Below are 17643 nucleotides of genomic sequence, written 5' to 3' on the forward strand. Positions count from 1 at the left end.
GTTAATCCCTTATCAGATGTATCATTTGCAAATATTTCCTCCAATAGGTTGTCTTTTCACTGTGCTGATAGTGTCCTTTTACACACAAAAGTTTTTAATTTTGTTGTAGACCAATGTATTATTTTTTTTCTTACGTGTGCTTTTGGTGTCACATCCAAGAAATTGTTGCCAAACCCAATGTCGTGAAGCTTTCTCCCTGTGTTTTCCCCCAAGAGTTTTGTAGTTTTAGCTCTTACATTTAGGTCTGTGATCCATTTTGATTTCATTTTTTTTTTTTTTGATTTCATTTTTATTTATTATATAAGATAAAGGTTCAACTTTATTCTTTTGTATATGGTTATGTTTGGATATTTCATAGTGAATTTTTGTTAGTTTATATAGGTTTATAATGGTATTATGATTATGTTAAGGAATTTTTATCTAGCGTTATAGGGATTTGCTCAGAATGACATGGTGGAGGAGGATAAGTGAGTGAGTCCACAGGTGAAACAGGATTTTGTAATATGTTTGAAAATTTCCAAAATAAAAAGTTAAAAGAAGAGTTGGGGACTTCCCTGGCGGCACAGTGGATAAGCTTCCGCCTGCTAATGCAGGGGCCACAAGTTTGATCCCTGGTCCAGGAGATCCCACATGCCGCAGAGCAACTAAGCCTATGCTCCACAGCTACTGAGCCTACACACTCTAGAGCCCGCGTGCCATAACTACTGAGCCCGCGCTCCACGACTACTGAAGCCTGTGCGCCTAGAGCCCATGCTCCGCAGCAAGAGAAGCCACCGCAAGCAAAAGCCCATACACCACAACGAAGAGAAGTCCCTGTTTACCACAACTAGAGAAAGCCCGCGCAGCAACTGAAGACCCAACGCAGCCAAAAATAAATAAAATGAAAAAAAAAAAAAGAGTTGGTAGACCAGGAGAATGGTGTTTAGAAACCCAGACACAAAATTTCTGTAAATAGTCAGTGGATAACTTTGTTCGATGGTATAGCGAGGTCAACCAGAGTAAAGACAAAACATGCCATTGATTTCAGCAGCTGCTTCCATGACGTTAGATATGGCAGTTTTAGAAGTGTTTGGACTAAAACCTGACAGCAAAATTTTGAGAAATGCTTGGAAGATAGGAACATGGAGAAAGCAATGTGTGTTCACTCTTGATAGGAAGAAAAGCTGTTTCTATTAAGTCTAAAAGATTATAAATCTATGAATTAAAAAATGCAAAAGAAAAGTAGGAAGTCAAAATTCAAAGGCCCTGTCCCTTTTTCTTCCGTTTCTTCTCGCTCACCCCCTCATTTCAGTCTGTAGTTTACTCTTGAGACTTATGGCTACAGAATGAATGGCACCCTGGGCAGGAGAGAGGTTTTAGAGAGGGAGACTCAAACATGCCTTTGCCTGAGAAGAGCTAGTGGAAGGAAAGAAAAAATGAAGGTAGGACTGGGGAGGACTAGTGGAATAATGCCCGGAGAAGATAAAGGAAAGGAGGGACTCAGTGGCCAAGTTGGAGAAAAGAACAGAGGCACTCATCTCTTTGAGTCAACGGGAAAGGAAATGACCTCACTTTTCTCTCTGAAGTGGTAGACTGAGTTCCCTGCTGAGAGTGATTGAAGTTTGGACAGGGTTGATGGCATCTCTTGGTGTAACCAGTAACCACAAGAATGAGTAAAAGAATGGCAGCGTTGAGGACCCAGCTCAGGCCCAACTATGTTCGAAATGACTTTTTCATTGAGGAATGCCATCGTACAGGGGGACTTGCCATCTCATTGATTTCCAGGGATGACTCAGTTCACTGGCTGGTGGACTAAGGGAGATGTTTCTTCCTTGTCCTCTCTGTGTGTAAGTTTACTAAACTAGGCATTTACACTTAAAAGCAATCAAGTAGGACTGCTCTTTAGTCCAGAGGACTTTAGTAGCTATGCTTGTTTTCTGTGAGCCTCTTAAGCAGGCTCTCCGGTGAAGGAGAAATTTGACAAAATGATTAAATAGAGACCTCCTCTGATCATATTGTGGTGATGAAACCACTTTCACTTCCTCTTTTGAAGAAACAGGTAACAGAAAACTTACCCCTGGCCATTAATCATGTTGCAGTGACAATCAAAAGAAAGAAAGAAAGAAAAAGAAATCCAGACACAGAGTTTCTATAAATAGTCAGTGGATAGCTTTGTTATAACTTTTTTTGCACTGACAGTCTAAAATGTGGTCAGGGTAGATTCTGTTTGCTATATTTTGAATGTAAACATCATCAAGAATTAAATGGTTGTATACATTTAAAGTTTGGTATCTGTGAACCTCATGTAATATTTTGTAGAAATAGGAGTGGGAGTTATGTTACCTACTTCAGAGAATAGAATTGTCTAAATAAATATCTCAAGTTTAGTCCTTGTCAAATATTTTCTGTAAGTATGAAATTGTTTTTCCTCAAGATTTTATGTAGTAGAAATTGTTTACTGGTCATATGTAGAGGATTTTAAAAGTGAGCTTTACTTTTCCTTTTTATATTTTTTAGGAGACCCATGTACAGTATCGTCTCAGTTGGAGTTAGAAGAAGCCTTTAGGCTTTATGAGCTAAACAAGGATTCTGAACTCTTGATTCATGGTAAAGGAATAGTCATTTCCTACTCTTCTAGAACTATACTTCTTTAAAAACATAACCCTGTATCCTTAACCATTTAAAAACATGGTCCTGATGTCATTTTCTTAATCTGTATCCCTCCTTTCTATGTAATTGTCCTTGTTCAGTAGTATCTCAAATGCTAGAGAAGACAAAATCGATCAGCTTCTTATAATCTTAGGAAATTTCTTATTTGTGTATACCTTCTTGGGTATTAAACTGTGATCATCTCAGTGTTTTACAGCAAAGTTTTAGCATAGAATTTAAGAATTGAGAGCCCAGTAGAACCTAAGTTATCCCCTTGCAGTTTTGTAATGTATGCAAATGATGGTTTCCAAAGGTAAGATATCTTAAATGCCCTTTCTTTTGTTTAAGGGTTAACTGTGAAACTATTTATGTAGTAATCATAGACATTAGTGTGTTAAAGGTCAGCAAGCCTGAGAGGTGGGTAGTTGTATATATAGAAGGAGAGACCTAAACTCAACCATCATGTAACTGGTACATTGTAAACCTGGGTTGTAAATCTAGGTATTCTCTTTCCAAATCTGTGTTCTTTTCATTCTGCCATGCTACCCCTCAAATTTTTTAGGTCATGTAGAATCCACTTAATATGCTTAATATAATTGCAATACATTGGCAGTATTTCACATAGCATTTTTGGGAGTCTTAGGAGACTAGACCTAGGGAACTCTTTACAACTTGAAACAAATATAAATCTCCCCTCAATATAATGACTTATTTCAATATCTTGTTATTATTCCTTTGTACTTTCCTTTACAGTGTGATTTTTTTTTAAAAAAATAGTTTGATTTTTGTCTCCCTTCAGAATTTGACATAGTGACTCCCATGGGATTCATACTCTAATTTGTTGCGATCCTGGAAGAATGTTAGAAGTCTTCCTTTGGTCATCTCTGTCTAGAATAAAGCTACAGTGAATGTTTAAAGAAATTATTTGTTTTAAGCTTTATTGCTTTTTATGCTATATCAGAGATCTGTTTTCAGAAGTTAGCTTATATTTCAACTTTTAAAAATATTCCAGGAACTGTGTTTCCCATGCTCTGTGCTCAAAACCATGTCCTTTTTTGTACATCACAGACTACAAAGAGTTGACTAGATGTTTATAAATGTACGATTTCATTATATTCTATCTCTTTATAAAAATGTTTTGAATTAGCATTTTTATAACTCTGTAGCTCCTAAGACAAAACTTATATTTTTGGATTTGGATACTGTTTTTAATGTTAATTTATTCCTAAGTTTAGAAAAACTGTAGTGGCTTATGTTTATATTTGTATACACTTTGTAATTTTAATTCTTCATCCTAGCAAATTTGTCACTACAATGAGGATTTAAGGAAATAGTTAATGATTTCTCTAATGACCAAAAAAAAAAAATCAATTAGTGATGTAATAGGGATTGGAATGAGTAATTTGAGCTTCTAATGCATTGTTTATGGATGTTCGCTTTCATAAGAATTTCTTTTATTATAGCCTTGGTAAAATGTGTCCCTTCAAAAAATAGTACTGACCATATGTTAAGTATCTTGTGTCAAGAGAAGGTCAGGTTTAAATTTAGATCAATTTATGTGATATTTGAATTTAAAATTCTGTGTAATTTGTATGTTTTAAATATGCTGTATTAATTTTAGTTTGTTGTTTTTCAGTATTCCCTTGTGTACCAGAACGTCCTGGAATGCCTTGTCCAGGAGAAGATAGTGAGTGTTTATATACTTCATACCTTTGAATAGAGTTATTTATGATACAGTGGCACAAGAGAAATCAGAAATAGAACTTTTAATTCATTTGATTTCTTTTCCATTCTTCAGTCTAATTTAGAGTATATTAGTAAACTGCCTAAAGTCTCTACTTTTCCCAAATCAAAATGAGGCAGTTTTTTTTTTAATTAAAAAAAACATTATTTATTTATTTGGTTGTGCTGGGTCTTAGTTGCAGCAGGCAGCCTCCTTAGTTGCATCTCACGGGCTACTTAGTTGTGGCCTGCAAACTCTTAGTTGCGGCATGCATAAGGGATCTGGTTCCCCGACCAGGGATTGAACCCGAGCCCCCTGCGTCGGGAATGCAGAGTCTTAACCACTGTGCCACCAGGGAAGTCCCAAAATGAGGCAGTTTTTAATTACAACTTACTGACATAATTGTCTATTGTGCATTTGAAAGGAAAATTAAGTTGATTTTAAGTCCTTTCCTGTTTTTTTTTTTTAATTAATTAATTTATTTTTGGCTGCGTTGGGTCTTTGTTGCTGCGCTCAGGCTTTTCTCTAGTTGCAGCGAGCAGGGGCTACTCTTCATTGTGGTGCGTGGGCTTCTCATTGTGGTGGCTTCTCTTGTTGCAGAGCATGGGCTCTAGGCGCATGGGCTTCAGTAGTTGTGGCACGTGGACTCAGTAGTTGTGGCTCACGGGCTCTAGAGCACAGGCTCAGTAGTTGTGGTGCACGGGCTTAGTTGCTCCATGGCATGTGGAATCTTCCCAGACCAGGGATCAAACCCATGTCCTCTGCATTGGCAGACGGATTCTTAACCACTGCGCCACCAGGGAAGTCCCCATTTCCTGTTTTTTAATCTTGGAAATTTTCAAACCTATGGAGAAGTTGAAAAAACATAGAAACATTGAAAACAAAGATACCCATATATCTTTACCAAGATTCACCAGTTATTAACATTTTCTATGTTTGCTTTATCTCTGTATCTGTGCACACACATGCATACATGTATATACATAACAAACACTTGTTTTATTTTTTTTATTTTTATTTTTTTTAAAGAAGATGTTGGGGGTAGGAGTTTCGTAATTTATTTATTTATTTTTGCTGTGTTGGGTCTTCGTTTCTGTGCAAGGGCTTTCTCTAGTTGTGGCAAGTGGGGGCCACTCTTCATCGCGGTGCGCGGGCCTCTCACTATTGCAGCCTCTCTTGTTGCAGAGCACAGGCTCCAGATGCGCAGGCTCAGTAGTTGTGGTTCATGGGCCTAGTTGCTCCGCGGCATGTGGGATCCTCCCAGACCAGGGCGCGAACCCGTGTCCCCTGCATTAGCAGGCAGATTCTCAACCACTGCGCCACCAGGGAAGCCCTTGTTTTATTTTTATTTATTTTTTTGTGTACCCTTTGAGAGTAAGCTGACATGACACTTTACCTCTAAATACTTTAGCGTGCATCCTTAAGAATTGTTATGAAACTTCCTTTTGAATGTCTAAGCTAGTGGTTAGCATTAATGAGATGAATTGAAGGAGGCAACTATTTGGTCTGATGGAATTTGTTTATATGTGTATATTCATATATATATATATACATATGTGTATATGTATATATATTTGATATATACATATATATACCAAATTTGAATTTAATGTATAATTTATAGATTGTAGATATTAGGCAACTCATTTTTATTTGTGGTTTCTGTACATATCCATGACTTTAGAAGGAATAGTAGTAAATGTTTTGCTTTGTATTAAGTGAAATAGCTCTAAAGTTTTAATCCTGTAACTCTTCGTGCAACTTGGTGAAAAGGAAAAATTAAAGAACTGGGTGTTTGTATATAGAGTTGAATGAGGGCTATGTACTTTATAGGAAGATGGGGAAATATAAGGAGTAGGTAGGCCTCTGAAGCAATAGTGAAAAATTTAGGTTTGGATTCAGCTAGGAGTATTTCATTGGGTTTCCAGTGGCAGATGGATTACAGCCAGTGTGGGCTGCCTTCACAGAGGTGTTGGAGAAGTAGCTCTCCTTTGTCCAGGCCAGTGTTTTGAAAGACTTGCCATTATAGCAAATCTTGGTTGCAGAGTCCCATCTGCAAATCTATTATGGGTCTGTAGCACACTTGCCAGATAAAATGTCTTTTCCTACCTTTTCACTATATTTCATGCTCACTTTCCCACTTTAAAATTTGCTGGTGGGGATTTTTACACAGTCCTCTCCAGTATAATTAATATTACTAAACTAGAGCATGGAGGAAAATTGATAACATTAAAGTGATCCCTTGGCTCTTTTAATTCCTAGGCAACATTAACATGTTTAAATTTAAGATATATCAAGTTGTAGTTCATGAAAGTTTCTGAAATAAGATGTTCTTTTAGGTTAAGATATTAACAAACTTTCTGCTTTGGTTACTCCTAACAGAATAAATAATTAAAAATGAAAGCATATATATTTTAGGTTCTATATTATGCTGTCTCAGAATTTCTAATTCAGAGTATTTCACCCATTTCTTTCTATCTTAATTTTAAATAGTAGACCCAGTGCTACATTTGCTTTAAAATGAGTTTTGAGGGAATTTGCTGGTGGTCCAGTGGTTAGGACTCCGCGCTTCCACTGCAGGGGGCATGGTTTCAATCCCTGGTCGGGAACTAAGATCCTGCAAGCCACGCGATTCAGCCAAAAAAATAAAATGAGTTTAGAAACCTAATGGAATTTCCACAGTGATTACTATTACTGTGGGATGACTAATAGACAATATATTTAATAGTGATTGACTTCCAAAATTACACCAGTGGACTTGATTTGATCTCATGGAACCTCTTTGTTTAGGGAATGTATTTAGAATAGTTAAAGATATAAAAAAATATAAAAACCATTGCATAAAAGGTTGTTGTGAAGAGAATATTCTTGTGGTTACAAAATGTCCCTTATACGTTATTTACAAAAACGTACCTTTACAAAGAAGAAAACTAGCCATCACTGCCTTTAACAGAGTGATTGAACACGTAGTGGGAGTCAACAATCTCACATTTGTACATTTCTTGATGAGATGCAGTAAGAAATATACATCACCTGTGTATTATTTTTGCCAAAAGTATTTAATACTTTTTATCTGGGAATCCTTTTTTTATCTGGGAAGTGTGTTACAAATCCATAATATATTTGAGTCTAATGAGGAAACAGACAAATCCAGAATGTAGGTCATGATATAAGACATCTGCCTAGACTCTTTCAACATCATGAAAAGCAAACAACAACAAATAAGATAGAGTGAATGTTTTAGCATACATTAAAGAGACAAAAAAGGTATAGTAATGAAATTCAGTGCCTGAATCTTGATTGGATCCTGGAGAGAAAAAGAAAACTATGAAAGACACTTTTCAAGCAAATAGGGAAATTAGCAGATGAAGTGTATATTAGGTGATATTTAATTAATGTTAATTTTCTAAGACACAATATGGTATTGTGGTTAAATAGAATTAGGGGGAGTGTCCTTAATCTCAGGCAATGGATACTTAGGTATTTAAGGATGAAGTGTTATGATGTCTGCAATTTATTTTTAAATGATTCAGAAAAAAAAGTGTATGTGTAAATAGAGAAGAAAGCAAATGTGGCAAAATTATAGTAATAGATAAATGTAGGTGAAGGATGGAGATGTTTATTCTTTCAACTTTTCTGTGGGCTTAACATTTTTTCAAAATTAAAAGTTAGGGGACAATTAAAAAACAGAAAAGCCTAGTCTCTTGATGACTTTTATTTTTTCACTTTCAGATTTTTATCAATATTTTTTTTCCTGCAATGAATATCATGAAAAAAATCACAGACGATTATAAAATGACTTTATATTCACACTTGCTCTTTTTGTTTCTTCCTTTTTTTTTTTTAACTTTTAATCTCTCTTCAGAATCCATCTACCGCCGAGGTGCACGCCGCTGGAGAAAGCTTTATTGTGCAAATGGCCACACTTTTCAAGCCAAGCGTTTCAACAGGGTAAACCTTAGTTTGCTGAATATTGATAATTTGAGAAATCTGGGTTTTTCCTCTCTACTGTTATTCCTTTCTAAAGGAGTAAGTAGGATGACCTAAAATTCCCAGTTTGCCAGGGGTAGTACATCTGTTATCTTGAGGTAATTTTTAATAGCATCTCCTTTGACTCATAAAAATGTTCCAGCTTGGATGATTAGTTATATGGTTACCCTAGCTGTAAGAAAGTTGGATTTTTTTTTTAGTATAATTCAAGACAGCCAGAAAATAAGCAAGGTTTATTTTGCAAACCATTTACTGTTGTAAATTTTTTTTAGTTTTCCCTGTTTTAGAAAATGAGAATTGCAGTCATTTATCTAGCTTTTAGTATGTACCAGGCACTTTTCTGAATGCTTGCCATATAGTGACTCATTTAATCCCTGCAACAACCTTGTGAGAGAGGTACTATATATTTCCATTTTATAGATGAAGAAACTGAGGTGCAGGATGGTTAGATAACTTGCCCAAGATGACACGGCTAGTAAGTGGCAGAGCCAAGGTTGGAGATCAGTCTGTCTCCAGAAGTCCATGTTTTTAACTACTGTTGTTAACTACAGTTATCCATTTCCATTCTAGAACTCGCGCCGTGTTCTCAATTCTTAATGTAATAGAAGCTACCACCCGAGGTTCCCAAATTCCTGTTCCCAGTAGCACTGATATTTAAAAAGCTTTGAAGTGAGAAGTCACTTTAGGCGTTGCTCTTTAAGAGAGCAGTGGTGTGGCTTCCCTGGTGGCGCAGTGGTTGAGAGTCTGCCTGCCAATGTAGGGGACTGCGGGTTCGTATCCCGGTCCGTAAAGATCCCACATGCTGCGGAGCGGCTGGGCCCGTGAGTCATGGCCGCTGAGCCTGCGCGTCCGGAGCCTGTGCTCCGCAACGGGAGAGGCCACAACAGTGAGAGGCCCGCGTAACGCAAAAAAAAAAAAAAAAAAAAAAAAAGGGAGACCAGTAGTGACCTAAATGGGAAGGAAATCCAAGAAAGAGGGGAAGAATGTATATGCATAGCTGATTCATTTTGCTGTACAGTAGAAACTAACACAACATTGTAAAGCAACTATACTCCAATAAAAATTAATTTAAAAAAAAGAGAGCAGGGCTTCGGTTTGACCTCTGAACAGACTGATAGGTTTATGTTTGCTTGGGAGTCCTTGCACAGCTTTTTCTGCTATGTGTTTTTCAAGTTTAATTCACTTTTCCTATTGTCATTACTCTGAACTTAATTAGGTGAAGACTGAAAATTCGTGGACTTAGGAAACAACATGGTTGCAAATTTCAGTCTCTTTAAAACAAGCTCTCCTTTCTGTTTATTTTCCCATGACCATCATAGCTTTGGAAAAGTTATGTATGATGAAGGGAATTGAGTTAGAGAAGAAGGCCACTTACTTTCACTTATGAGCAAACTGTTGGGAAATGATTATGACCTTTTTTTTGTTAATAAAATACTGTTGAATTACTTTCTCCAGCGTGCTCATTGTGCCATCTGCACTGACCGAATATGGGGGCTTGGACGTCAGGGATATAAGTGCATCAACTGCAAACTCCTGGTTCATAAGAAGTGCCACAAACTTGTAACAATTGAATGTGGGAGGCATTCTTTGCCACCGGTAAGACACTGTTGTCTAATTTTTTTTTATAGAGCATTTTTGATAACACTGCTAGAACAGAAGGCTAAAATAGGGGGGTGTTTAGGAATCACAGCTCAACAGTGTTGTTACAGAATGTGGGTAGGAATACTTTAGGAGTCCAGTTATCATGTGAATTTTGGAATTGTTATTACAAATTTGTTTGTAGGATATGGTTAACTTCTTTGTTTGACCTGCTACAAAATGATTTGGTCTAAATTAGGAAAATGTAAGGAGAACCATTTAAAAGATATTTTTCTCTTCTTTAAGCTAAACTCTTTAGTTTATAGCTCCCATTATTCTAGCATCTATACTAAACAGATCAGGTGAGAAGAGTCAGAGTCTTCATGTTTGCTCTGTAAAGTGTGAGATTACTGGTGAGTTGTTGCATTTAAAATTTTTATTTTTCACTTTTTATTTTAAATATGAAATTAAAACAAGTTCATTATAGAAAAAATAGAGAATAAAAATGAATAAAGAAAAATTAAACAAAAACCCCCATGAAATCTACCATCTAAAGGTAATTGTCATTTAGTGTATATTCTTCCAGAAGTATGCAAATTTATATGCATAAACATTTAAAATTTTTCTATAGAGTATAATGAACTTCCAAATACCAGTCATCCAGCTCCAACAGTTATCACCTCACGACCAATCTCGTTTCATCTATACCCCACCCATTTAACCTGCCTTCATCCTATATTGTTTTGAAACAAATTCCAGATGTATTTCAGTATGTACCTCTAAAAGATAAGGACTGTTTTTTAAAAGTAGCTAAAAAATAAGTTCCTTATATCAAATATCCATCAAGGCAATGTTCAAAATTTCAGTTTTCACATAAATGTTATAATTTTGTTTTCATAATTTTCATTGTGATGAGTCAGGATTTAAATGAAGTTCATATTTGCAATTGATTGCCCATATTTACAGTTGATTGATATGTCTTAGATATTTTTTAATTTACTGATTCTTCATCTCTCTCTCTTTTTTCCCTTACAATTTAATTATAGAAGAAACTGTGTTGTCATTTAAAGTGATCCAGAATTTTTCTCTTTGCTTCTCCATGGTTATGTTTAAAATGTTCCCCTGTCCTCTGTATTTTCTGTATATTATAGTTGAATGTAGAGGTTTGATTAGATTCTGGTTTTTGTTTTTTTGTGGGTTGTTTTGAGACTTTCATAGAAGGTGGTGTGTTTATCCATCAGAAAGCATACAATGTTTGGTTATGTGTCGTTCTTTTACATACTTTTTAACAAAAGTGAGGTCATATTTGTACTATTTTCTAACCCATTTTTCTCACTGAACAATAGATTTTGGTCATCTTTCTATATCTATCTATATCTTCATCATTTTTAGCAAAGTATTTTATGTGTCTATACCATAATTTATTTAATCTGTTCCCCATGATTGAACATTTGAGTTGTTTTCTAAATTTTCCTATGAGGAAAATCATAATGAACTTCCTGGTAAATAAATCTTATTATTTCCTTAAGGATTCAGAAGTAGAATTACTGGTTTAAAGGATATGTGTTTTTAAAAAGATCTGGGTTCGTCTTTCTAAGTTATCTTTTAGAATGATTATACCATGTTTATTCGTAGTACCTTCTTTGGACATTGTGGAAGTAGGTTATTACTGGTGGCTTGTTGGTAGTAGAATTATTTAGCCAGTTCATGTAAGTTTACAAATGGGTTTATAATTAGGGAGGTAAAAAGCCAATTTTAAGGAACAGCAGAAGGCCAAAAATTGTGAACATAATTTATCCAGGTTACTGTTGATATTCTTGAGTATTCTTAGGCAATGGAATGACTTGTGTGAGTTCATAAATGTAGAAGGAAAGAGGGCAGTGTTAGTGGTTATATTGATATTTTAGGATGGTGCTAAACACATTGAAAAACCCATGAGCTTATTTTTAAGGCAGCCTTAAAAGTATAACTTTATAACTAATGCTGCTTCTCAGGTTTACTCTTTCTTGTGGGTATTCATTAAACTTTGGTCCAAAATTAACGAATAAGTAAGATTTTGGTTTGAATTAGCATTGTTCCTGAGGTTATTGGCAGTTAGTTTCTTGGAGGTATTTCTTTTCCATTTTTGGGTCACTGACCCCTTTGAGAATCTTCAGAAAAATGGGAAACCCATAAAATTTTACATATAATTTCAAGAAGTTTATAGACATCTTGAAGTCTATTTCTGGACATCAGCTAAGTAACTCTATACTAAGACTCCTTTTGCCAAAGACTTAAAGTGAGTATGTGGAGCTCAAAGGAGGAATAGGTGGTATAGAGGAGAAATAAATCAGAGTATGTAGGAGTTCAATTTGATTTCTAATTGACAGTCTGAAATTCGTTTTGTGTTTTTTCTGTGATCCGTAAAATGTGATAACATTACGTCATTCATAGGAATGTTGTATGGTTTCACATATAATAAAATTTTAAATAAATTATATATAGTAATATAATTCTCACTTATTAAGTTATATTCTTTCAAATTTAAATTTTAATATGCTGTGTCTCATTGAAATGATGTTGTTTCTGGATTTATAGAGGTATTGGGATGTAAAAAGAATGCACTAAGTTACTGTATCTTTGGAAATGATTTGTAGGAACCAATGATGCCCATGGACCAGTCATCCATGCACTCAGACCATGCACAGACAGGTAAGAATGCCACTGGCACAAACCATTGCTCACTGACAAAGTGTCATTTAAAGACTTCTTTATATGACTCTTATACCTAAATTTAAAGACATTTATATTCTTCCCAAATAAAAGCTAGGTAACCATATTTTGTGGTGTTAACATCAGTCACAGTAGTTAACATATGTTTGGCATTTTAAAAAGACAACTATGTAAACTACAACAGATGGCTATTTTCTTTTATTCAGATAAATTTCTTTTGAGACCCCTTTATATTCAGCAAACCTACTTTTTTTCCATAATGAAAACATATACTGATTTTGTGGACCGTATTAACTATATTCAAGTGACCTGTTTTTATTAAAAACTCTATTATGAGATGAAGAAATGATGTAAAATATACAGAGATGCTGTATAGACAATTCAGAAAAGATCGTGTGAGTTCAAATGTCTAAAAAAAACCCAAATGTCTAGTAGATACAAAACCTTAAATATGTCTCTGGGAAATTTGGAGAGCAATTAAATGGGACAGAGCAGCCTGATCTGGGAAGAATCAAGAAAAAGAAAACAAGGGAGTTTTTCTGGAAGGACAGAATGTAGTATCTTGTTCATGGAAGAAGCTGGTTGTATGAAATGTAGGCTTTTTTTTTTTTTTTTTTTAACCCAGGTAGCTTTAAGGAATAGAAGCCTGGAGTCCAACTGAGTCCACACTAGAGACCCTCTATCACTATGCCTCAATCATACTAATATAATTAAGTAGGGTTTATAGAGTCACCCTTTTGGAAGGAATTGATTAATTTGTAAAGAAGAGAAATATTTTTTTAAATAGCAAAAGTATTTGTTAAAATCAGTACTTGGCTATTGATTGGTTCCTCCTCTCTTTACCCTCATTAAAGATTAGAATTTAACTGGTATTTATGTATAATTTGTTATTAGTAGGACAGATACTCAATTTTAAATGATGAACACTTATTCAGAAATAAAAATTAAGAAAAATCAAATCAAGAGAAAATTTTACGTGTAACTCAGTTAATGTATACTATGTTTTTCTCTCTCTCTTTTTTTTAATGTTTGGGATTGGTTTTTTAGTAATTCCATATAATCCTTCAAGTCATGAGAGTTTGGACCAAGTTGGTGAAGAAAAGGAGGTAAGATAATTAATTAGTCTTATGGTACATTATGTCATCAGCTTTTTAATGTGACAGTTTAAAAATATGACAAATTGACTTGCTTAAATTTTAGACCATAATTTTGTAGGGATGATTTTTAGTGATTCTAGAGTTTTATTCTGAGTTAATTCAATAAGTAAATTGCTAAAATCATTTAAATTAAGAAAGAATCTGATGAGATAACATATTCATTTTAAGATAGCATAATCTAAAAATTATAATGCATTTAAGAATGGCATTTAGAATACTTGGTAGTATTGTTTAAAATATAGATCCTTCCATTTTATGGGCTAATTGTTTATTTAAAATATAAATGATTAAGCATCTTAACTGCCCATCTTTTTTGACTATTAAACATTTTATCAGCTTTTAAAACAGTTTAATTAAAACGATAACCAATTTTTTGAAAAAAGCTTATGGTAAAAAAGATTTATCATGCCTCACACCTTCCACTCCCACTTTGACTTCTGAGAGGCAACCCCTTTTAATCATTTCTAGTTGTGTCCACATTGTTTATACCTCTCTTTTTCAATTTTTCAACTTTATATATTTCTAACCATGAAAGGTTTAAACTAGTACACTACCCCGCCGCCCCCCCCCCAGCTCCCCCGCTTTTCTCTTCTCTTTCCAATGTTTGATAGGTGTATCATGTTTTACACTGGGTAACCTTTTTATTACAGAAAATTTCAAACATCAATAAAAGTAAACAATACTATTCCAAGCTCCTGTGTCCATTACCCAGTTAAAACAATTGTCCGTACGTGTTTTGTCTACCAGCTTGCCTCACTCCTGTACTGTTTTGAAGCACATCTGTTGGTTACCTATTTAATCTCCTATCTCAGTTTCCTATTCCATCAATTTAGTCAATACCTTGACTCTCCTTTAGCCATCCTTCCTCTTTCTTCCAGCTTTCCTCTTTTAGCTACATATTTACTTTTATGCTGCCAAGGTTATTAACATTCATAATCTGTCCTGCAAGTGTAACCACATCTTTCATATTTTGTTCATTGGTTGACAATGAGTCATCCAAAGGAGGAAATTCTTAATAATAAGGAACAAATTCTCTGTTCTTCTGGCACGATGAGTTAGTAAAGTTTCCTTTTGTTTGATCCTTGATGTTATTTTATAGCTTTTTGTTCTTTTGGGAATTTCTCATTGCCTTAAATATTATTTATTGGTTTGGTTGTTTACCAAAGACTCATTTGGTTTTATTTTCAAGACTTTTAATACATTTAAAAATTGAAGAATAATATAGAGCAAAGTGCACAAGTCATGAGTACATAATCATGAGTATATAGAGCAAAGTGCACAAATCATGAGTATCTCTCTGGGTCAATTTTCACAGAGTGGACACTACATAATGACCACACAGATGAATAAATAGGACCTACTACACATCCCAGGGGCCCATCTTGTACCTTCTCCAAGTCACTGACATTCCCTCCTCCCTTCAAGTAACCACAGTCTTAACACCACAGATTAGTTCTGCTCTTTTCCCCAAGCTTTTTATAAATGGAGTCACACAGTATCTTTTGTGTCTGGCTTCTTTTGTTCAATATTGTGTTTGTGAGGTTCAGCTGTGTTTTATATAGCAGTATATCATTTATTTTCACTGTTGTTTCAATTCATCTATTCTGTTGACTCCCCCCCTGGATTGGGATTATTATGATATGCTGCTATGAACATTCTTGTAAACGTAGTTTGGTGCACATATTTAAGCATTTCTGTTAGGTAGGAGTGGAATTCCTGAGTCTCGTGTACATTAGTAAGTAATGCCAAGCAGTTTCCCAAAGTACTTGTATCAATTTATACTTTCACCAGCAATGTGTGAGAGTATGATTTGCTCCACATCCTTATCAACACGTTGTATAGTGTGTCTTTTAAATTTTAGCCAACCTGTTGAATGTTGTAGTTTTTATGTGCATTTCCCTGCTGCGTACCTTTTCATGTATTTATTGACCATTTGGATATAATTTTCAGTTAAGTGTCTGTTTATATCTCTTTAAAAAAAAGTGAGTGGTCTGCCTTTGTTGTAACGATTTGTAGGAGTTTTTGGTATATTCTCAACATTAAGCTTTTATCAGTTATATATTGCAAATAGATTCTGCCACTCAATAGCTTGTATTTTCACTCTGATAATGGTATCATTGATGAACAGATGTTCTTGATTTTTTTCTTTTTAACATCTTTATTGGAGTATAATTGCTTTACAATGTTGTGTTAGTTTCTGCTGTGTAACAAAATGATTCAGCTATATGCATACATATATCCCCATATCCCCTTCCTCTTGCATCTCCCGCCCACCCTCCCTATCACATCCCTCTAGGTGGTCACAAAGCACCGGGCTGATCAGCTATCTATTTTACATTTGGTAGTGTCTATATGTCAGTGCTACTCTCTCACTTCGTCCCAGCTTACCTTTCCCCCTCCCCGAGTCCTCAAGTCCATTCTCTACATCTGCGTCTTTATTCCTGTCCTGCCCCTAGGTTCATCAGAACCATTTTTTTTTAGATTCCATATATATGTGTTAGCATACGGTATTTGTTTTTCTCTTTCTGACTTACTTTACTCCGTATGACAGACTCTAGGTCCATCCAACTCACTACAAATAACTCAATTTCGTTTCTTTTTATGGTTGAATAATATTCCATTGTATATATGTGCCACATCTTCTTTATCCATTCATCTGTTGCTGGACACTTAGGTTGCTTCCATGTCCTGGCTATTATAAAGGGTACTGCAATGAACATTGTGGAACATGACTCTTTTTTTTTTTTTTTTGCTGTACGCGGGCCTCTCACTGTTGTGGCCTCTCCTGTTGCGGAGCACAGGCTCTGGACGCGCAGGCTCAGCGGCCATGGCTCACAGGCCTAGCCGCTCTGCAGCATGTGGGATCTTCCCGGACCAGGGCATGAACCCGTGTCCCCTGCATCAGCAGGCGGACTCTCAACCACTGCGCCACCAGGGAAGCCCCCCCATGACTCTTTTTGAATTATGGTTTTCTCAGGGTATATGCCCAGTAGTGGGATTGCTGGGTCATATGGTAATTCTATTTTTAGTTTTTTAAGGAACCTCCATACTGTTCTCCATAGTAGCTGTATCAGTTTACATTCCCACCAACAGTGCAAGAGGGTTCCCTTTTCTCCACGCCCTCTCCAACATTTATTGTTTGCAGATTTTTTGATGATGGCCATTCTGACTGGTGTGAGGTGATACCTCATTGTAGTTTTGATTTGCATTTCTCTAATGATTAATGAAGTTGAGCATTCTTTCATGTGTTTGTTGGCAGTCTGTATATCTTCTTTGGAGAAATGTCTATTTAGGTCTTCTGCCCATTTTTGGATTGGGTTGTTTGTTTTATTGATATTGAGCTGCATGAGCTGCTTGTATATTTTGGAGATTAATCCTTTGTCAGTTGCTTCCTTTGCAAATATTTTCTCCCATTCTGAAGGCTGTCTACATCTGTCTGTTCTTTTTTGGATAGAGATTTTCGGGTCTGTTTAAGAAATCTCTGTCTTTTCCAAGATTATTGAAGACATTGAAAAGACTATACTTTCCTCCATTATTCTGCAGAGGTATCTTTTCATCAATTATATGCCCATTATTACATGGTCTATTTCTGGATTCCTTTTTATTTTCCATCATTTATTTATTCTTATGCTGATATACTGTCATTATTATTATAGGTTTATAATAAGTCTTTTATATCTAGTAAAGTTCTACTTTGTTCTAGGAATTTGTTCTTGGCTACTCTTACTAGCTTTTTGAATTTCCATGTAAATTTTAGAATTAGCTCACTAGTTTCCATAGAATCAAGGAAATAAACCAAACCTGTTGATCAATTTCAGGAACAGTGATATCTACAATATTAAGTCCTCGATCCAT

General features: G+C 35.3%; 1 protein-coding gene across 9 annotated transcripts in view; it reads left to right on the plus strand.

Annotated features, from left to right (window-relative positions):
- The window catches only part of PRKCI (protein kinase C iota), a 79870-nt gene that overhangs the window by 35031 nt on the left and 27196 nt on the right, over positions 1 to 17643 (plus strand). For 6 of the 9 annotated variants that reach the window (XM_060149978.1, XM_060149980.1, XM_060149983.1 and 3 more), the window contains 6 exons: positions 2497 to 2586; positions 4265 to 4315; positions 8217 to 8302; positions 9797 to 9937; positions 12556 to 12610; positions 13679 to 13737. In XM_060149978.1, coding sequence (XP_060005961.1) covers positions 2497 to 2586; positions 4265 to 4315; positions 8217 to 8302; positions 9797 to 9937; positions 12556 to 12610; positions 13679 to 13737 — 482 coding nt within the window. The remainder of the gene's footprint in view (positions 1 to 2496; positions 2587 to 4264; positions 4316 to 8216; positions 8303 to 9796; positions 9938 to 12555; positions 12611 to 13678; positions 13738 to 17643) is intronic. The other 3 variants (XM_060149985.1, XM_060149986.1, XM_060149982.1) reach the window with 2 other exon arrangements.

The sequence above is a fragment of the Lagenorhynchus albirostris genome, chromosome 5 (genome assembly GCF_949774975.1).
Source record: "Lagenorhynchus albirostris chromosome 5, mLagAlb1.1, whole genome shotgun sequence".
Classification (NCBI taxonomy): Eukaryota; Metazoa; Chordata; class Mammalia; order Artiodactyla; family Delphinidae; genus Lagenorhynchus; species Lagenorhynchus albirostris.